Source organism: Aspergillus versicolor, assembly GCF_001890125.1.
Source record: "Aspergillus versicolor CBS 583.65 unplaced genomic scaffold ASPVEscaffold_1, whole genome shotgun sequence".
Classification (NCBI taxonomy): domain Eukaryota; kingdom Fungi; phylum Ascomycota; class Eurotiomycetes; order Eurotiales; family Aspergillaceae; genus Aspergillus; species Aspergillus versicolor.
The window spans coordinates 163,758-184,334 of NW_024467524.1; the positions used below are offsets into that span (position 1 = coordinate 163,758).

At 51.1% G+C, this 20,577-nt stretch overlaps 9 protein-coding genes across 9 annotated transcripts; 4 read left to right on the forward strand and 5 right to left on the reverse strand.

Annotated features, from left to right (window-relative positions):
- Window positions 1–123: 123 nt before the first annotated feature.
- On the reverse strand, window positions 124–789 carry ASPVEDRAFT_22856 (uncharacterized protein; the record flags this gene model as incomplete). Its single annotated transcript, XM_040809505.1, has 1 exon — window positions 124–789. The coding sequence occupies one exon, from the start codon at window positions 787–789 to the stop codon at window positions 124–126; it is 666 nt and encodes a 221-aa protein (XP_040661583.1).
- Window positions 631–1,978, forward strand: ASPVEDRAFT_205844 (uncharacterized protein). Its single transcript, XM_040809434.1, has 3 exons — window positions 631–1,015; window positions 1,059–1,180; window positions 1,224–1,978. The coding sequence occupies exons 1-3, from the start codon at window positions 788–790 to the stop codon at window positions 1,813–1,815; spliced, it is 942 nt and encodes a 313-aa protein (XP_040661584.1). The 5' UTR covers window positions 631–787; the 3' UTR covers window positions 1,816–1,978.
- Window positions 1,881–3,371, reverse strand: ASPVEDRAFT_48140 (uncharacterized protein; the record flags this gene model as incomplete). The annotated part of the gene is made up of 4 exons (XM_040813956.1): window positions 1,881–2,123; window positions 2,166–2,618; window positions 2,667–3,013; window positions 3,059–3,371. The coding sequence occupies 4 exons, from the start codon at window positions 3,369–3,371 to the stop codon at window positions 1,881–1,883; spliced, it is 1,356 nt and encodes a 451-aa protein (XP_040661585.1).
- A 344-nt stretch (window positions 3,372–3,715) lies between these two features.
- Window positions 3,716–6,295, reverse strand: ASPVEDRAFT_77601 (uncharacterized protein; the record flags this gene model as incomplete). Its single annotated transcript, XM_040816410.1, has 2 exons — window positions 3,716–6,185; window positions 6,237–6,295. The coding sequence occupies 2 exons, from the start codon at window positions 6,293–6,295 to the stop codon at window positions 3,716–3,718; spliced, it is 2,529 nt and encodes an 842-aa protein (XP_040661586.1).
- Window positions 6,296–8,729: 2,434 nt separating this feature from the next.
- Window positions 8,730–10,461, forward strand: ASPVEDRAFT_77602 (uncharacterized protein; the record flags this gene model as incomplete). The annotated part of the gene is made up of 5 exons (XM_040816411.1): window positions 8,730–8,781; window positions 8,826–9,441; window positions 9,488–9,572; window positions 9,618–10,248; window positions 10,292–10,461. 5 exons carry the CDS (start codon window positions 8,730–8,732, stop codon window positions 10,459–10,461), a joined length of 1,554 nt encoding a protein of 517 aa, XP_040661587.1.
- A 350-nt stretch (window positions 10,462–10,811) lies between these two features.
- On the forward strand, window positions 10,812–12,399 carry ASPVEDRAFT_120206 (uncharacterized protein; the record flags this gene model as incomplete). The annotated part of the gene is given in 4 exon segments (XM_040805778.1): window positions 10,812–11,218; window positions 11,261–11,470; window positions 11,490–11,701; window positions 11,744–12,399. The coding sequence occupies 4 exon segments, from the start codon at window positions 10,812–10,814 to the stop codon at window positions 12,397–12,399; spliced, it is 1,485 nt and encodes a 494-aa protein (XP_040661588.1).
- Window positions 12,400–12,436: 37 nt separating this feature from the next.
- ASPVEDRAFT_77604 (uncharacterized protein) lies at window positions 12,437–14,114 on the reverse strand (the record flags this gene model as incomplete). Its single annotated transcript, XM_040816412.1, has 3 exons — window positions 12,437–12,841; window positions 12,885–14,038; window positions 14,087–14,114. The coding sequence occupies 3 exons, from the start codon at window positions 14,112–14,114 to the stop codon at window positions 12,437–12,439; spliced, it is 1,587 nt and encodes a 528-aa protein (XP_040661589.1).
- Window positions 14,115–14,478: 364 nt separating this feature from the next.
- ASPVEDRAFT_77605 (putative protein kinase) lies at window positions 14,479–15,733 on the forward strand (the record flags this gene model as incomplete). The annotated part of the gene is made up of 5 exons (XM_040816413.1): window positions 14,479–14,576; window positions 14,620–14,963; window positions 15,007–15,314; window positions 15,363–15,525; window positions 15,573–15,733. 5 exons carry the CDS (start codon window positions 14,479–14,481, stop codon window positions 15,731–15,733), a joined length of 1,074 nt encoding a protein of 357 aa, XP_040661590.1.
- Window positions 15,734–15,833: 100 nt separating this feature from the next.
- On the reverse strand, window positions 15,834–20,282 carry ASPVEDRAFT_48145 (uncharacterized protein; the record flags this gene model as incomplete). The annotated part of the gene is made up of 9 exons (XM_040813957.1): window positions 15,834–17,001; window positions 17,044–17,759; window positions 17,804–18,280; window positions 18,631–19,095; window positions 19,145–19,236; window positions 19,283–19,645; window positions 19,691–19,938; window positions 19,984–20,103; window positions 20,149–20,282. The coding sequence occupies 9 exons, from the start codon at window positions 20,280–20,282 to the stop codon at window positions 15,834–15,836; spliced, it is 3,783 nt and encodes a 1,260-aa protein (XP_040661591.1).
- Window positions 20,283–20,577: the final 295 nt, after the last annotated feature.

The window sequence follows — 20,577 nt, forward strand, 5'->3', positions numbered from 1 at the left end:
CAGGTATCTTTGCGCCTGCTTGGCTTGCTGGGCTCTGGATTGGCTGATGCTGCGCATAATCGACCTGACATCCCTGAATCGTAAAGACTAGGTAAAGGCCTGGTATATATGGGCAAGTCTAGCTTACCTTAAACCGACGTAGAAAGCAACCGACGGTATTGGCCTTGTGAATATAACCACCGAAAGAGACACGGCGGTTGGGCTCGTATTGCCAGTGTGGCTGAGCTGAAGGTTCGCACCAGCTGCAATAGGATTAACCCCTGCAGCCCATGTCAGCTCCAGCTCGTCGATCGTTGCGGCTTGAATCCTTCCTCTTCTCTCTCTCGTGGGGCTCATTGCGGTATCGGTGCCTAAGCCGCTGCCACCCTTGCGACATGGCGATGCTCGTTGCGTGCGATCCGTGTCGACAGCAAAAAAGAAAGTGTGATCGCCAGTCTCCCAGCTGCGCTCGATGTACCAAGTATGTTCCCCTTCCAAGATCTGGGCAAGATGCTCATGCCGGCAGACAATCCCGGAGGTGCTTCTACCCCCCGCACAGCCTGACCACGGAGAACTCTGCGGATGACCTCTACGTAGTCGTTTCAGCCCAGCTGTATCGAGCGTTGGCAGTCCACTCTCCAGACCTACCAAAATCGTACCCCATACCTGCGCGCTGGTATATGCCACGACTAGTGCATCAATGTACGTCGCCCACCCATCGTCTTTCACGTCTAAATAGCAGATAGTCTGCGAGGGCCTCGGCGTATGTGGACTACCCCAGGTAGATGTCCACAGCACAGCCTCCCACATGCGCAGGCACTGGATGCAAGGAGCCCTGAGCGAGCCGTGTCTTTTTCATGCTACCTTATACGCGGGCTCGTCACACTTCGATCATCTAGAAAAGAGAAGCCAAAGTTGGATCACGTTATACCACCAGAATGAGGCGATCCGCCTCTTGAATGAACGGCTTTCCGATATGAAGTCTGCCGCCGATGATCGGACGATTCTTGCCGTTATTCCCCTTGCGATGTTTGCAGTGAGTGTTATTCCGTCTTCTATTACTTATCTAATGGTGGTAGAATATACATGGAGATCGAGGCCCAGCCGACATCCATATGGCCGGGCTTCGGCAATTAGTAGACATAAGGGGCGGGCGTGACAAGCTGGGCTATGATGGGATGGTAGCAGGAGTAATACAGATGTATGTTGTCGGTTCTTTCAACAGACGTTGCTAAAAGGTACAGGAATAACATTATCTACCATGTTATGTTTGATTTGAGTCCGACGTCTCCAACCCTAGGCCCACCAGTCGGGCTTGAGGACCGCATCCTTCGTTCGTCCGAGGCATTGTCATTTCCAGGGTTTCAAAACATCATCAACATGTTTCAGCATCTCCGGGAATTCAAGCTGGGCTGTCAGACTACAGCTAATAATCCACCCGAATCACACGAATACAGCAAGTCTACAACAAAGCAGGACGACCCATTCTTCCACTGCTGCTACCTAGCAGTCACAATATTCAACTTGATCGTGGTCCAATCTCATGATCCAGGGGCATCAATAAAAATAGAATTCCTCGCAAGTGAGCTGCAAGCATCACTGGGGTTAACCAATGCCGAAGTCTGGATCACCCAGATGCCTGCACTGTTCAGCTGGGTTTGTATGACCGGGGCGGCTGCATCTCATAATGCAAAATTACGCATCTGGTTCTACTTCCACCAGGCATCGGCTGTGAGAGTGCTCGATTTCAAGACTGGACCGGCGTATCTGGATGAATTATGGGCGCACTTTTACTGGCTTCGCATGATGCGGCTGCGTCGTGTCACTGACTTATGAATGGCATATTAATTCGTTATATCTAGATTCCAACCAGTAAAGGTAGTGGGCAGGCGTAGTGAATTCTACCCAAAGACGGTATTGACGACGCCCTCTACTCTTTTGACAATCTCGTCAATGTCTGCCTTGGTGACATTGTAGGCAGGGGCTATCTGGATGATATCCCCGTCCCTCCCATTAGCGACACCAACACCTGGTATGACCGAGACGGAGTGTTCATTTTGTAGTCCTGTCAAGTGCACCTTCTGTGCTATGCCAGCCTCGACCGGGAACGGCTCTTTAGTCGTCTTATCCTTGACAAACTCGAGCTGTATCTGTTAGAAGAGTTACGAAAAGAATAAGGCACTTACAGCCCAGAATAACCCTCGCCCGCGCACATCACCAACATTCTTATGACCACTGAGTCGTTCATTAAGTAGTTTACCAAGATATTCTCCCAGTACTCGCACGTTCTCAAGCAGATTATCCTCTTTTATAATCTTCTGCACCGCGCAGGCCGTTGCACAAGCGATCGGATGACCCTGATACGTCTGACTGTGCGTAAAGCTCCCCGTCCCTTTGGCTAAGGTATCAGCGACGCGAGACCCAACAAGCAAAGCGCCGACCGGGGCGTAACCAGCACCCAAGCCCTTCGCAATAGTCTGAAGGTCAGGGACGACGCCTTCCTGCTCCCAGGCGTGGAACGTGCCCGTGCGGCCCATTCCAGACATCACTTCATCAAGGATCAGCAACGCCCCGTGGCGGTCGCATACTTCCTTCATTGCCTTGAAGTATCCTGGAACAGCAGGAACGCAGCCCAATGTCTAGCTAATTAGCTGAAATCCCTAACTTAATTTGCTAGGGGGTTTTACCGTGCCACACATGGTCTCCGCGATAAAGGCGCACACATTCCCCGGCCCAGCCTGCTGAAACTCGTGCTCTAATTCCTCTGCAAGAAGGGCGACATATGCCTCGTCGCTCTCGCCTTCTTTCTTCCCCCGGTATGGATAGCAGGGAGAGACATGGGAAGTATTTGTCGCGAGGATCGGCTCGAAGATCGCTCGACGGGCTTTGTGTCCGCCTGCTGCGAGAGAACCCAGGGTATTCCCATGATACGACTGCCGGCGCGCAATAAACTTGGTCCTCTGCATTTGCGGTTCTGGCAGCTCTGTGAAATACTGACGGGCCATTTTCAGCGCCGCCTCTATCGCTTCGGCGCCTGCATTCATGAGTATCGCGTCTTAACCAGACATAACAGCCATACCGGAACTGACGATAAACACCTTGCTCATAGCTCCATTTGTTGAGTCGGTCAGATACGTAGCGACCTCCTCAGCGGCTGGTACAGTGAAGAATGGCGAGTAAACGTAGGCCGTCTTGTCCAATTGCTCCATGATGGCCTGCTTGACTCTAGGCTCGTTGTGTCCCAGACAAGCGACCGCGGCGCCTCCACTGGCATCAAAGATCGTTCGTCCGTCGCTGGTCTCGAGATAATTCCCGTTGCTGCGTACAACCTCCGGCGGGCGTTTATCGATCTTGGTATATAAGACGGAGGGGGTGCTATATTGCTTTGTCATATTGGCAGCGCGGAGACTCGTTGAAACGGATTTGAATAATCTCTTGAAAGACATTTGGACTGCAAATCGCCAGATGTAAACAGTTCCCTATTTATGTTCAATCTATCCCTGTCGGCGACCGGCGACAGACTTGGAGATCGCGGCGCTGTGGGCAAATCGGAGTCTCTGTAACAATTCTCATATGATCGTCGGGCGCTCCAGCCTGTTATTTCAATGAAGTTTATCTTCCCGCGGGCAAGGATTCCTTGGGTATTGCTGCATGTCCGCACTTTACGTACTGCCAATACTGGTAGGCATGGTATGTTTCTATAAGGGATATCCTTATGAACTGAAGATGGAATAAACTACACCAACGAGACATCGATAGACGCCGATTCCCCAACAACCACACGCACCCCTTCTCCGCCACAATAATCCTGATGTCCATCGCCAGTTATCCGACATCCTCTCGCAGCCAGAGGTATACTGACAACCCCCTTCGTTCCCCCCGGGGCTCGGACCTTTAAAACAAGACTCATCCCATCCAACTCCCACTCCGCCTCGATACGACCCCGCGGCGTCGGAACCCTACCCCTCGCCCACGTAAGCCCGTCCACAATAACAGGCCGAAACAACCACTCCTCAAACCCAGGTTTCGTCGGCTGCACACCAAGAACATACTCTGAGAAGATGTACGTCGGCGCACCGCCCCACGGATGCGCATGCGAGGTAAACAGATCCAATCCCGGGCGTCCGTCGGGATAGACATATTCCCATGACGTCCCGGTATAGTACTCATCCTGGTCGACCATCGCCGCCCACAGGCCATTTAGCAAGAAATCTATCGTGTCCGTTGTGGCTTTATCAGGGTTATATCGGGCATGACTGAATAGAGCCTCGAGGAGGAACCCGGACAGATTCGGCGAGAGATTCGTTTCCGGGTCGGTGTCGGCCATGTCTGTGCTGAGTTTATAGCCGATTCCCAAACGGAGGGATGAAAGGGCTGCGATTGACGAGGTCGCTTGGGAGATATTGGCTGTGTCGGATAGGATGGCCCATGCTGTTCCGATGTAGGATGATTCATTCATGGAGGCGACGCTGGAACTGTACGTCCCGATATTCTCATTCCAGAGTTTGTTGTTAACTGCGCGGGAGATATTCGTTGCTGTATTTTTCCAATGAGTTGATGTATTGTGCTCTCCTACAGCATCAGCCAGGTTGGCCATATCTTTAAGGGTGTATGCAAACAGTGCGGACGCAGCGGTGCCGTTTCCCTCCCCAAGAAAGAATGCACCTAGTGAAGACGTAGCAAGTCCAGAGGACTTATCAACGAGTGGTAGGAGAGCCGCCAGACCAGCTCTAGCTTTAGGCCACCATTTCCTGACAAATTGAATATCCGCAGATTCCAGATAGTACCGCGCAAAACTATTAAGCAGCAGCATCTGGTAGTCTAGTAGGCCGTAGGATTTGTACACCGATGTATATTTCGCTGACTGCCCCATCGCCGGCGACATGGCAAATAATCCCGCCATTGGCCCAGATACTTCCTGCCGTTCAAAGAGGAAACTTAACGTGCCCCTGATAAAGTCTGGTCGGTATGTACTGGCACTGACGACGCGATGGGTATGTGCAAAATCGCCTGACCAGATGAGTCGATCTCTTTTCGCACCATCTAGACATACTGATGCTGGGTTGTCCATCACCCCGTACTCTTCAAGAACGGATTCGTCGTCTGCCATTGAATTCTCATAGAGGGTTCCATTGTGTGACTCGACTAGCACATCTTTGACGTAGGCGATTTGGTCTTGCCACGGTCCGAAACCCCATGTCCCTGAGTACACGCTGCCAGAGGAGAACCGCTCGTTGGACACTAGTTGCAGGTCATTTAGACGTACGGTTACAGGGTGGCGGTCATTGATTGTCACGATATAGCCCTCAGGAGAAATCCTGGTCGAGATATCAATCCACTGCCCTTCCGTAACATTAAAGTCGAGAGGAAAGTAAGAAACCTTGCCAGTGGGCAAAGAGGTCTGATTGACCAAGTTCCAGCCATATCCAACGGCGAGCGTATTAGCAGGCACAAGAGTGCGATTCGTATTCAAGAACGTCGAATTCTCAGGATACTCGCTGGTAAGAAGAAACGAAGGACCAAATGAAGCGGGGGACGAGGCAACCCTCCACCCGGTTCCACCACGCACTATCTTCGTCCTGAAGGACATGGTATAGTTTGCGAATTCTGCCCCGAGTGCAGACTGTGCGGATTGCTGCCCTCGCAGTAGTACTCCGTCTGGTGTGAGTTCCCAAGTCGTCGGCGCGGTTCCTTTCTCTATACATGCCTGCTGGACGGTTCGCGCACCCAGCTTCCAGATCTCATTATACAGCGGATTCGAGCATTCAAAGTATCCAGGCAGCTCGGTCACATCCGTCCTATCATTGAAAGAGCGTATCCCAACCCCACAGATCGTGACATTCCGATCACTTAGCAGACGCAGTCTCTGCCAGCGCAGTCCACCCTGTTGGAAGAACGATTCAACTCGGCCTGGCTCGCTGATATTAAACGTCTCGACGCGAAATGTATTCGCAAGACCATTTGAAAATGTCCACGGCCCGTCGCCGAACGGGGCATCGAGACCTTCCTTTGCCTCGGAGTATTTGGACTCCACCTGGACCGTGCCTGAGGTCTCTGCATGGAAGAATGGAAACCCGCCGATTTCAGTCGAGTAATCCAACGTCGCGATTGGATTGGATGGGGTGAGTGTCAGACATGTTGAGTTGTCATTATATCGGCCGGATTGCTTTGTTTGCGCGTAGTGCTCTGGGTATACGATTACTTCACTACAGGAATCAGTACTGGGTATTTCTGGGTTCTCTCAAAGGTAAGCATACCTGTAAACGCCGCCAACCAAAGCCGACACGAGGACTATAGCATAAGCCAGTCGCAGCATTTTTTGTAGAAAACTGGTGATTGGAATGTCGTCAGTCGCGCCGGAATGCTCATTTAACCTGCTGCCCACTCGGCATTGTGGGGGTCGGTGTCTGCTACGCCGAAGACCTTTCGGTCGTTGATGTGGAGGAAGAGCTGCACTTGGCTTTTCATATATGGTAACTATTTACTCGAGGTGATGATCCTTTCCACAAAAATGCCAGCGGTATGCAGACCCACATGGAGCATCAGAGGTTGAGAGAACAGAACCGATTCCTAGTTCAAGTTCAGAATGCCAAATCGACACGCGGGAAGAGATGAAGCCCGTGGACTCTAGTCGATATCCATATTTTATGGAGACTAGCTTGTGCAACCTGAGCTAGCGGAGGACGACAGGATGATTCGGCTGGGCGAGTATACAATCATGCCTGATCGGATGACCTCCGAAAGAGTAATATCAAGGGTTAGCAGTATAATTGACGCATTACAGCTCCACCGGTATATTCAACTTGCCACTGAAAATATCGTACGGCAACGAAGATCAACGAATCGGTGTGTTCCAAGACATGCCCTACCCCGGGGGAATATATTACTTGCACCGAGACTCATCGGTCTCGATCCTTGCAGGTTGGGATATCTTCGGCAAGTCAACGGGCGTTCCGGTTGGTGAGCTCCCGAGCGTCGCACCGACGTGAACATTCCTATTATGATATCAAACCCTGTATATGCACGAGGGAGAATGCGGCCCTCATCGAGGAATACGGAATAAAACGCCGGGGGCTTCTAAGTCGAGATGAGTGGCAATCCGGTGCTTGATGCGCGGCGCATTGTCCAGATGATCAAAGATAAGAAGCCCACAAGCGATTCGTTATTGACTCGAGCACAGGTTTCACCGTTAAAGGCATATTAAAATCCTAAGACCACCACTAGAGGGTCTGGACGTTTCTTTGCCCACGTCGGACTAATATCCTTATTATCGGCACTTACCGAGAAATCTATGATCCAGGTGATCGCCGACGAGGCAGGCGATAGGATTAACATCAACCTTCAGCAATTCGGCGGATTAACCAAGGCGTGTCGTGCACGATATCTGCAGCGGCTGGGGTTGCAACGAGCGTGCAGGAAGCATGCGGGCCCGATATTGGATTCGCCTGCTTGTTCACCCGGGCCAGAAGACTCCAGAAAGTTTCTTCGGTGTTTGCTGGCCAGCCATGATATGCTTCCTGCCACGATGCATATGGGCCGTCCGATATTCTTGATGGCCGGATGACAGTGCCTGCTGCACCTGGACTGGGATTCCTTCGCGGATGGCCGTTCCGGCAGAGCCAGTTGTGAGTTATTTTATCTTCTTTGCTCATTATAATGCCTGCTCATTCCTTTATCTGTACTGTGACCTCCTGTCGGCAATGTTGTTTTATGCAGGTGCGATACCTGCAAGGGCTGTAATTCCTATCGTGGACGGGTTGTGTGTAAAAGCCACCAGTATCATCTGCTGGTAATGCATATTTCGCGGAATCACCTTCTGTCTGCCATCTAGCTGAATCAATCAGCAGCGATATCTATTTGCATCTATAGACGGATGGTAGGACAGATTGCCAGCATGTGGTTCACACCGCAGGCCAGCTCAGGATCTAACATTCTATACCACTCCCACCTATCATAGCTCTCAGAAGTAGGAAGCGCTCAGTATCAGTCAGCGGATATTAATTATGTTCGACATCTTAACACCTGTCCATTCCTCCACACATTCGCCTTGTGACTGGTAGATATCCCGAAGCAAGGGAGACACGAGCAACATTCCTACTCACCCAGTCCAATCCAAGCTTTGATCGACACTATGGCCGAGAGCATAAATGCGATGGCCTGGGCCGGGCCGAAACTGATATCCTAGTGCTGGCATCAAAGAGTCCGACGTGGCGCCCGACGCTGCCCAAATCGCTCACAGAAGCGCTCATTCTTGTTGTCAGGTACCACAGCCAGGCCATTCCTTTGCCCTTCGTGCCTCGATGGTTCATGCATGTGATCAATTTAAAGCCCTCATAGATTGATTGTGGTTGTGCTTCTCTTCGCGGTAGCAAGATTGTACCCCGAGGTACCGCAGAGGGCATGGAATGTACCTAAATTTTCTCATCGCTGCAGTGGGCCAGAAACTTGACAGTATGAATTACTATCTATCATCACCACGAGAGATCTCCAGTTGGTTGATGCAATCCACCGACCGCCAAGCAGGGACCTTGCGGGTAGGGCTACTCAACTGGTACTCACCCACGACATTATTTCATTAATTGCATTCACCCAAGTGGCATTTAAAAGTTTCTTTGGATCAGTCTAGACCGATCGCAGTCAGGAATGTTGGGCTAGAGCTGGCTATGAGCTCGACCTTCAGTGCAATTGTATATAAATTGGCTCCCGCCGAACATCACCCGTCGAAGATAGCAATCGAACACCCCGCAGCAATGGACACAAAAGACGAAGTTAAGAGTGTTGAGCTCGCTCTCTATCCACCTGGTAGGTGTTGCTACACTATCCTCAAACCCCACTAACATATACAGGGACCCAAGTGTGGTTCACCAACGTCGGCCCACGCCAAAGTATACCCGAACTGCGAGAGCAGCTAAACGACCAAGCAAAGCCAACTCAAACCAGCGATTCTCCCAATGATCCACTCAACTGGCCAGCATGGCGTCGAGATATCCTCCTCTTCACCGCGGGCTTCAACAGCTTCCTCTGCGCAGCTCTGTGCCCGATTCTCGCAACCGGCTTTCCAGCCATATCCGAGACTTTCGGAGTAAGCAACCAGCAGGTCTCTTTCAACATTGGTATTTACATGCTCGGTCTCGGGGTAGGCGCTGCAGTCTGGTCTCCTACTGCAGCTTTATTCGGACGACGGCCTGTATATGTTGCCGGTTCTGTCCTGCTCATTGCGTCTTCTGCCTGGGCTGCTGCTAGTCCGTCGTATGCTAGTCTCATGATAGCCAGACTTGTCCAGGGTATTGCGTCCAGTCCGGGTGAGTTTCTGGTATCCGTGACGATATCGGAGATATACCAGCCGCATGAACGGGGATTCAGACTTGGCATCTATATGCTGCTCCTGGCAGCTGGGAAGAGCCTGGCGCCGTTGATCGGGGCTGGCGTTATTAAGGGATTAGGTTGGCGCTGGGCTTTATGGTACGTAGTCTCGCAATAGTTAAGGGTGGGTGACTGATATGGCTAGGCTTACAACGATTCTGTCCGGGATTTCATTCAGCTTTATATTTCTCTTCGCCAGGGAAACATACTGGGCTCGCGGTGCTCGCAGTGTAAGAGAACTGCCCATATTTAAACCTCTTGACTAACATGAACAGGAAATTTCAACTGCAAGCTACCGCACCCTTGGAGAAATCTACACCGACAACCTGAGCATCTCACCACCGCTTCCATTCAAACACACCATGGCCCTCTGGAATGGGCGTTTTCAAGAGGCAAGCTGGCTCTCCCTCGCACTCAAGCCGTTTCGCCTTCTCAACTCTGTCCCACTGCTGTGGTCCGCCGCCGTATATGCCCTTTCACTCGGATGGCTAGCTGTTCTCGCCGACACAATATCTCACCTATTCCAATCGGTCGACGGATATGGATTTACACCGATGCAGACAGGTTTGCTGTACATCTCACCTCTGCTCGGGACAATCCTAGGTAGCGTCGTTGGCGGCAAAGTGTCAGATATCCTCGCGTGCATGAAAGCATACCGAAACAACGGCATCTACGAGGCTGAGTCGCGGCTCGTCATGTTAATCCCAGCGACGATCGCGACCGTCATTGCTTTTGGAGGATACGGCTGGAGTATTGAAACTCATGCTCATTGGATTGTCCCGACGGTGTGCTTTGGGTTCATATACTTCGGGTGCATCCTGGGAAGTACCATCGCTGTTACGTACTGTCTAGACTGCCACAAGTCTTCTGCAATTGAGGCGCAGGTTATCTTGAGCTTACTGAAGAGTGAGTCTCCTTTCCATAAACAGGGTGCACTGCTAATTGGTAGATTCCCACGGTCTGGCGTTCTCGCTGTTCGTCGTCGACTGGGTTAAAGCGTCTGGGCCGCGAGATACATTTCTGGAGATTGCGGGCATCCATTTGGCGTTTCTACTTGCGACTGTTCCTCTTTATATCTATGGAAAGCGAGTCCGGGTGTGGATGCAAGGGAAGTGCTAGGGTCAGTTTGGTAGATGCGCCTTGTAGGATACACAATTAATTCTATATCCTTTTCAAGTCTTTTATCGGATATAGTAGAGTCCCACGGGCAAAATATACGACTGATGAGTAGAAGCCTTTAGGGGATGTCTGAGTGGCGCCTTCAGTGTAGAGTCGGTTGGTGGTCCTGCCCTATCTGCCCTCCAATAAATAGTATATGACCATCTGCAGGAGCTCCAATCTGGTTAGTATCACACGGTGGAGAAATCAAGCTGTGCAAATATTCGTCATTTCGCAACAAGCTTTGCAATCCCCGCCCCTCGGTATTTAAATCAGTCAACAGCTGTTGAATCTCATCACTACACAACTTAATGATGGGGAATCGGGAGAGAATCGCCATCTGGCTCTGGGGCACAGAGCCCAAGGATCGTGCTCTCCTTGCAAAGCTGGACTTGACACTGCTGCCGTATTTCTCACTGATCTGGTTTCTGTTTGGCGTTACACGCGCCAGCTACTCCTCGGCCTATATCAGTGGAATGAAGGAGGCGCTCAACTTCCAAGGAAAAGAATACAACTACATGACCACGGCGTATTTGGTTACTTATGCTGTCTTTCAGATGCCCGGGACAAGCCTACTCACTCTAGTCCGACCGAAATATGTCTTTGTCGCGGCAAATGTGACATGGAGTGTCCTGACGATGGTCACATTCCGGATGACCAAGGCCTGGCAGGTTATTCTGCTGAATGCGATTGAGGGAGGATTCTCAGCTATTGCATAGTAAGATACTCCTTTATTTGGCGTTATGTGCTGACCTTGTAGTGTTGGGGCATTGTTTATTCTCGGCTCCTGGTATAAACGGACGGAGCTGGGCACGAGAAACGCGGTATTCTGCGTCTTCGGTCATCTGGGATCGATGGCTGGCGGCTGGATTCAGGCAGGACTGCTGCAGAGTCTGGCAGGGAAGGGTGGCCTGCCTGCTTGGATATGGATATTCATCATTGTCTCGGTTATGACTCTGCCAGTGGCACTGTTCGGTAGGTCACCTCAGTATCTACGACCCTTCATGCAGGCTGATATCCACAGGATGGGTGTTTATTCCAGACCTTCCAGCGCATCGAGCTGCCTGGTATCTGAATGCCGAGGAAAAGGAGCATGCTGCCACTCGCATCATTGCACCAACCAAGTACTCCTGGGATCTGACTGTGTTTAAGCGCGTCCTCTGGAGCTGGCAATTCTATCTCCTTCCTTTCATTTTCATGCGTAAGTCAGCCCAGTTCTTAAAAGTTCTTGCTAACGTACCAGTGTACTCGCTTTGTGTACAAAGTCTCGGTAACAACGTGATGGCGCTCTGGATGGCGTCCAAAGGCTACACAACCGTGCAGCAAAACAACTACCCTACAGCAGTATATGCGACTGGAATCGTAGGAACCGTGATCTACGCCGTCATATCTGACAAGATACGATCACGCTGGGAAGTGTCCATTGCCATCGGAGTGACATTCGTTATCGGCTCTGCCATCCTGGTATCCGATCCTCCAACAGCAGGCTACTTCTTCGCATTCTACCTGCTTGGGACTACCTACGCCCCTCAAGCTGTGTGGTACAGCTGGCTTGCCGATGTGACCAGCCATGATGTACAGCTACGAGCTATTGCAACAGGATTCATGAATTCGTTCGACTTTGCCTTTGTGACTTGGTGGCCTCTCATATTCTATCCCGTTACTGATGCGCCAAACTATCGCAAAGGATATATTGCCAGCCTAGTAACTGGGGCACTGACCTTGCCCTTCATCGGAGTGATCGCATACCTGGAAAGGAGAGATATCGCGAAGGGCCTCATTCGAAGACTTCCCGAATCCCATGTCTCAAGTCAGTCCGAGGATCACCTACAGGGTCCGACCAAGGCCAGTGACCAAGAAGGACCGGTAACTCTGCGGTCGGAAGAGGTCGGGGTATAGAGTAATCTGGCAAAATAAGCCATAATGATGAATTGCTTTAGTTTTGCGGTTTCTCAACAGAAAGATACGTATCCTTCCCATCACCACGAACTCGGATCTCATACTCCCCATCCATAAAGTCCTTCAATCGCAGCTCTGTCGTCCTTCCAAGCCCTTCTAGTTCATCGAGTCGATCCAGGGTGGCCTTCAGATGCTCCTCGAACTCAGGATCCTCGCATACAGTCCGAAAGGCGTTCTGCATGGGAACGGAGTCAGCCCGAACGACAGCATCAGCGTCGATGGCAATGATGTTCATTTCGTCCAGTCCTTTGATGAGATCCGCGCGCGTCATGAGTTCTTGTGCCTTGTGGAGTGGAATGCCTGGTAGCCCAGAGACGTAGTGCGTTCGATCGGGGTCTTTCTCTAGTTCTACCAGAGTTTTTCCTAGAAGCATCGCGCCGGACTATATCGTTAGTATGTTATAGGATAAATTAAAGGGGACATACCGATAAATCCTGCTGGTCTTCAGCCTTATCGTCCATCTCTGCCCCAAGAATCCAGCATTTACACAGCAGCCACCGCTTTTCTTTCTCGCAGATTGAGCGGCACGTTTTGAGCATGTCTTTTGACCTCGCCACTTGATCGAGATGAATAAGGCGACCTCCGACAAGTCTATACACCTGGTCCAGAACGCTGGAAGGAACGTCTTCGCGAAACGTGCTCTGGCGAAAGGCGCGCAATGAGGCAATCGCCATGTCCTTGGGTATATCCTGGATATTCAACACCTGCAGCCTCGTTGCATGTAGTCGTAGCATCTCGGTCGTGCGATATTGGTCGCTGGTGAACACAAGTGTAACCAAACCACTGGCTGCCCACATCTCAGCACGTTGCTGAAGCAGGTCAAGCAGCTGCTGTCCTTCGGTATTATCCGGCAGATAATGCAAGTTATTGATAATCAGGACGAGCGGCAGATCACTCGTCTTCTTCCTGTTCAGCGCCACCTTTTCCAGCTTATTCAACGCGCGCTCAATATCAAGCAGGGCCGTCGAATCCCTCGGACCCCGAATATTGAACATCCCCCCAATATAATCCTCATGATACTCATAATCAATCGCCTTGCCCAATCGCAGTCGAAAGACCTCAATATCCCCATGCGCTTCAAACATCCCAATCCCATGCCCATGAATCTTCGACATACTCTCCAACAACATCGAATTCTTCCCCGTCCCTTTCTCCCCGAACAGGAGATAGTAATTCCCTTTAACCTTCCCGCTAACAATCCCATCAATAAGCGCCTGCTCCGGCCTCGTAATCCGGAACTTAAGGAACTCCTCATCAATCCCATCTTCAAGCGTATACCCATGCTGCGCCAGCGCCGCAAGCTCTAGTGACGAGAAACCCGGCGAAAACGCATTATCGATCTTCTGCAGTACAAGCCGCTTGTAGAAGACGTGGTACCCGTACCCTGCGCCACCAAGCATAAGCAGTGCAGCGATCGTCGTCGCGCTATTCTCGAGGAACTTGCGCAGGATACTTTGCTCTTCGAAGTCCTCCCCGTCCGGTCTAGGCCGCCTGCGATTGTAATTGGTGCGGGCAGACGCCGACGGGGACGACCATGCAGTCCGTGTTGGTCGCCCTTTGAACAGACGGAGCCATGTCCCTGCATGCCATTAGATAACTGATTGAATTAAGGTTTGTATGGGCCTACCGTATTTGTCGACCCGGATTCGCGGCATTCTGCGCAGAAAGGAGAGGAAAAGAAAAGAAAGCTGGTGCCTGGGACGCTGAGATGAGAGGAGGGAAGGTCTTGGCGCCGAGACCGGACGGACGGGACTATGCCTTTTACGGCGTAAACAGTCCCGTCCAATCAGTCGAGGTCTATATAGAAGCCTGTTAATAATGGGAAGTGTGAGTTTGAAAATAATATTTGACAGCTTGAGGTCCGTACGTCATGGTTCTAACAACGACATGGCCTATCTATCACGTATTCTCCGCCCCAAGCCATAAGTCCCCCCTTGTCTACCGGCAAGGCTGCTTCCTTCGACAAGGCTGGTGGAGGAGGAAAATGCCCCTGGATATACGCCGGAGAAATTCTATCCCATGCGCGTCTACGAGACACTCAACGACCGGTACCAGGTTGTATCTAAACTGGGCCCTGGTGTTGCCTCAACAGCGTGGCTTGCCAAAGATTTGCATCAGTATGACCATTTCCTGTTGTAATAAACTCGTGCTAATTTGGAGGTGGCGCTGGCGATCTCCTCGTTACGTAGCTGTCAAGGTTAAAACGGCCCACCCAGTCCGGGACTATATCGAGCACGAGCTGTCCATCACACATCACATCCTCAATGCGAATCCTAATCATAAAGGTAGAGGGCGAGTTGAAAATCTGCGGGACTCCTTTACCCTTTCCGGTCCACGCGGATACCATACCTGCCTGGTATTCGATGCCCTATGTGAGCCATTGTGGATGCTGAAACATCGATTCGAACGCAAAACCATCCCACTCGACGTTCTAAAGCCGATCACCCGAGCAATTATAGAAAGTCTGCACTACCTTCATCAGGAATGCCATGTTATCCACACAGGTATGCCACCCAGTATCAGTACGAAACAAGACTAACATGCTAGATCTAACGCCGGATAACATAATGATGAGCTTGAAAGACCCGTCCACGGCAGCCATGATCGCTGACGCTGAACTCAACGAACCATCACCCCGAAAGCAACTCGTCGATCGGTCGATATACCTCTCTCGCAATATCTGGAACATACCACTCCACGACCTGGGCCCGCCTGTGATCCAGGGCTTGCGGAATGCAGTTCATGGTGATAAACCGCATAGTCATACCATTCAAGCTGTTCAATACCAATGCCCTGAGATCTCCCTGGGAATGGAGTGGAGTTATCCTGCTGATATATGGAACCTGGGTGCAATCGTACGACTCCTTATCCATGTTACGAGGTAGATTCGCTAATATCTCCAGCTCTGGGAGTTATTCTTCGGGAGAGGACCGTTTGACCAGCCAGGTGACCCGAAGACTTGGACTGAGGCGGCGCATCTTGGTCGGATTATTTCATTCCTTGGGTCGCCCCCGTTGGACGTGCTTCAGCGTGGGAAGCAAAGCCCCCAATATTTTGACGACAAAGGTACTTTTCCTTCCCAATGGCAAGAGATTTCTTACTGATACCTATAGGGCAATTTAAATTCCCATCTTTTATTCCAAAAGTTGACTTTAGAGCCGTGCTGGAGAATTGTGATAGTGACGAGCTGTTGTTTGTGGATTTCATTTCTAGGTTGTTATGCTGGAGGCCTGAGGATCGGCCCACTGTCCGGGAACTGTTTACAGGTTCATAGCCAGAAATCACGCCACAATGTTGAGTGTACCTGGACCATGGTCGAGCCGGCATATTGGTGGCATTATAACGGAACTCTCGCGCTGTTGTCCATGTACTTCTTACTCAAACACCAGGCAGAGGCTGTCAATGAGACCGTGCTCAACCTGGTGTCGCCCTGGGAGTTGACTGACAACCTCAACCGCCTTGCTCAACTTCAAATATACATCCTTCTCTCCGGAATTCCTTGTAGTCCAGGAGATACTGGCAATGTTATCACTACCAAGGGCAACCCTAGCATTTAAAGCATCGCTAAGGTCAAGTCTTGGCTTGAAGAGCACCTTCTTGCATCCAGCAGAAGTAGGCTGAATACCAGCCAACTCCACACAGTATTCATAGATAGGAACGCTCCCCCATGCATGGCAATCCGAGCGCTGCCTCACATCATCCTCTTCCCACGTCGACAGGTTCTGTGCAAGCATCTTCCTATACGGCTGGAATGCCTGATCCCAGAACCCCTCGTATACTTCGTCTCCAGCTATACTGAATGCACGCAGCGCATAGAAGCGCATCATATATGAGCACTTAGAGAACTTAGGATCCGCAAATGATTCTCTCAAGAGCCGAGCGCGGTCTTCTGGAGCTGCAGTACCGGAAATGATTGCAAATACCTGGCAGTGCTGCGAGTATGAATCATCTCCGGCAATATCGGTCGTCGAATCCGTGAAGAACTGCCCGTCGTAGCAATGTTTCCGGGCAGCCTCCTGTAGTGAAGCTGCGCGAGACTCGTACTCCTCTGCGTACCCTGGCCGTCCTACATCCCGGACTAGTTGCGCTGCTTTCTGTAGGACGAACGCATACAGGAGACTAAAGTATGTATGTCGATTCGACTTCCTCCCGGACGTCGGGACGCCCTTGTCAGGATGCTCGTCTGTTGCACCCCACGTCGTAACCCAATCCACATATTGCCAGACATCTTCCGGAAGACCACTTACAAGCCCGAGGTCGTCGATATGCGCATTGAAGAATTCAAGTACACCGTCCACGCGGGGAAGAAACGAGCGCGTGAAAGCCGTATCGCCAAAGTATAGATGGTGATCGCATACCTGCAGGATCCAGTAGAGGGAGAACCCGGCGACAATTTGCGGAACATGCGATGGGAATCGTGACTGCGTGAGGCCTTCGAATGTAATCGACGCTGCGTAGTTGGTGATTGCTTGTCGCATGAGAAGGTCGTCGCCGGAGAGCAGGTAGTGGAAGAGGCCGACTGAGCGGGAGTCACCGGAATATCTATTCTGTTAGAACAATATGGTTTTGGGAGGGAACACATACTGAAGCTGCTCGTAGAATGGACAGTCGGAATACCCATCGAACATGCAGTTGCGCAGGGTGCGGATCGAGACATCCCATATGGCACTACCATCGGGGTCTCCTGGATTGTCCCAGCTCGCTTTTACTGCGAGAGGATAGTTTACTTGCGTCGCTTCGAAGCCGGTAAGGCTCACTGGTTCGGATCCGACTGTGATCTCCATTCGCAGTAAACGGAATGTGCGAAACCAGAATGGCTCGTATATAAGTGGCTTCGCGCCAGACACCTCCAAGTGTACCTCGTCGAATGGACCGATAAGATGTCCATTCGTAGCATCGAGTCGGTCTGCTTTGGTACGGAAGAAGGGATATGCACGCGGATCCAGCTCATACCCTTCAGAGTATGTAACTTTGAGACGGACAGATGATGACTTTGCTGCTTCAAAGGTCCACCGTAGAAATGCAGTTGAATGAACGTCTGCCTGCATTTCCAGTGTATGGGATGAATTCTCAGGGAGATCGATTGCTTTCCCCTCTGCCAGGCTGGCCGCCCACTGTTCTGCAGGAAGTCTGCTCTGACAATCACGAACGGTATTAACAGCGACTTTTCCCTCCTCATGCATAGGAATAGGCCGTGGTCGCAGTCTCCAGGGCGCCAGTTCACCATTTAGAGTCTTGATACCGTATACTATTGGCTGTACTGGCGGAGAGAGGGCAGTCGGAGAGATACGCTCGTTAATCTGCCTAGTTAGTGTCATATATCCAATGCTAGAAAGAGACATACATGTAGAAACGGATCATCCACCAATCCCATCGGGAACTGAATACTGTCGTCAATCTGTGCCTCCCACTCGCTGGCAGTGTTGATCTCCAGGGTCTCGTTCGCAGTCTCAACACTCCCGATGACCGTCAGACCCGGGAGTGCCGTCCTTTGAAAAGGCATCGCACCACGGACAGCTGCAAAATAGCGTATCACATCAAACTGTATAGCATTGTTTCCTTCTCGCAGATACGGCGCAATGTCGAGGGTATCGTAGTACCAGATCCACGGACTGCCCCGCGTGGGCCCAACCGCCACGCGCTCTCCATTGACAAACAGCTTATATCGTGTATCGGCGGAGAAATGTAATAACGCTTGCTTAGGTCGAGTAGATAGTGGAAACTGTCGCTTAAACCGAACAATCCGACCAGCCGTATTTAACGAGGACGAATCAACCCAGTTAGGGACCCAGACCCAGTTGGCCTGGAGCTCGTTGATTGTCTGTTTTATTAGCGACATTTCAAGATATGTCGAGGATGATTACCTTTTGTTCGTCGGTGGTTACTCTTAGCATCTTCACTGTGCATTTAGAATGTCAGGCCGGAGGTTGCTCGTTTATATCTGCCCCTCGGTTATATTCGGGCTGCTTTACCCCGACTCTTTTGCCGTTGTTACTCTAGTGTTCCAATAAGGACTTATATCCAATTTTGTGACTGTTACGGAAGCCTAACTGATTATGCTGCTTAAGCAGCTCTCCTTAATCATATGTATATTCCTACTGGGACGTATCACAATCCTCAATATCAGAAGCTAATCATCACGCAGTACGGTAGAGTGCTCTACAGATAAACCAACAGCGCCTCAGAAGCACCGACGGTGAAAGTCGCTTCTCCCCCAGAAACTGTCGCGGTCTCAACACTCTCCGTTCCCTGGACAGTACAATCCCCGTTTCCAAACGTCTGGCCAGCAACAGTGGGGCTCTCTCCTTCATCCACTCGAGAGGTTGAATACGCGCCTGTCAGTCGTTTGGCAGTAACAGTAGACGCACTTAAACCGGACAGCGTAAAGGTCTCTGACGGGCGCGTGCCGGTGCTGTAGTAGTCCGAGTTATACAGCAGCACACGCACCGGACTGTCATTCTCGTAGATGGCGTATGCGGCGTATGCGGTAGATTGGTCGTCCAAGGGCGCGATTTTGTCTGCGTTCGCCAGGGCCATTGTTGCGAAGTATGCTCCGTAGTATGGGGCTCCGGTCGTGTATCGTCCCCACCAGCAGTACTGGCAGTTTCCGATCGTTCCTTGGTGGAAGTAAATTGCCTAAATCGTCAGAATCCTAAATTTATGGTTGTCAGGTAGTCAGTCATACATCAGTGCCCATGGTTACTAGTTGCATCACATAGTCCACGATCCACAACGCCGCTCCAAATGTCGGGCTGATGCCGCCGCCTCCTTGCGTAGCTGGAATATATTAGAAGGGCGTCAACATGATTATGCCTTAACGTACCAGAATTAGTCTCCCCAAAAACATGGGGTTTCCCAGCCTCCGCGGCAGCAGCAACTTCACCAGCAAAAGGCGCGATCTGCGACGCAATCCCACTATGGCTCATCAACGCAGCGAGATCATAATTTGGCGACGACTGCGGATAGTTATGCGAGCAGTAATCCTTCACGTAGCTATTCGCGTCTCCCTCCTCCTGGATCAGTTCTTGGATGCTCATCGGCGATGTCCCAAAGTATACACCAGCCGATATTATTTCGGTGGCGGAAAGGTTCCCGCACACTGCGTCCTGCCATTGAACTTGCGAGGCGTAGTCTGCTTCTGCGGTCCAGGATGCGCCATTGGCGATGGGGTCGCTATCACCGAAGACTACATACATTAGTTAACGGTTGGATATTGGCAAAGAGAACCCACAGTTTGGTTCATTCCCCAGCTCGATGGCGTTTAAATTGCCCATCTCGCTCACGGCTAGGCTCGCAGCACTGATAGTGTTTTCGATATTATTGAGTCGGCGATTGAGGCCCAGAACAACACTCCCAGCATACTCTGAAGCCAGGGTCATAAACGAGGGACCGAATGTCAGGGTTTCCGGCGCATCAGCAGGATCATCGACGGAGTAGGTGACGGCATCCGGAGAGGAGGCATCATACGTTGCTCGGTCTCTGCAGAAGTTAACTTGCCATTCACGACCAATATTGTGAACTTACTGGGTAGTCCCGCCAATTCTCATGGGCGGCCATGTCCCACTCAAGTCTTTGAGGTTCTCAAGACACGTCGTGGTCGCCGCAACATCGTTCATGTACCCGGGGAAAGTGAAGAACTCAAGTCTAACTCATTAACAGTCTGATTTTCTGGGAGACTGTTTAACTTACGAAACACCAACTGGTGCGGCAGACAGTTGTTTACTGGCATTCTCCGGTGGGGTCGCAGGCACACTGAAAGACAGCGCCAGAGCACCAGGGACAGTATGCCCTAAGAGCCACGCAGCACCAAGTTGGGAGATCATTTTTCTACCGACAATGGTTCATAACCTCCTGACTGGAGCCGCCAGCTATATAATTCATTCTCCAACCCCCAGACCCGATGGAGTGCGATCGCCGAACCCCACGGGGAAGTCCCAAAGTGCCCAGACAGTCAGTAAGTGGAAGCATTTGCCGCCTCGGTGTATCAGACAGCGAATTACCGTCTCCGCCATGCAGGATTCGTGAGGGGTTGAATCTCTAAGCCAGTTGAAAGCTTGTGACATCCAAGCGACTTGGTCGGAATTAGCCGATTGGGTTTGATATTAGCCTAGATGTGCT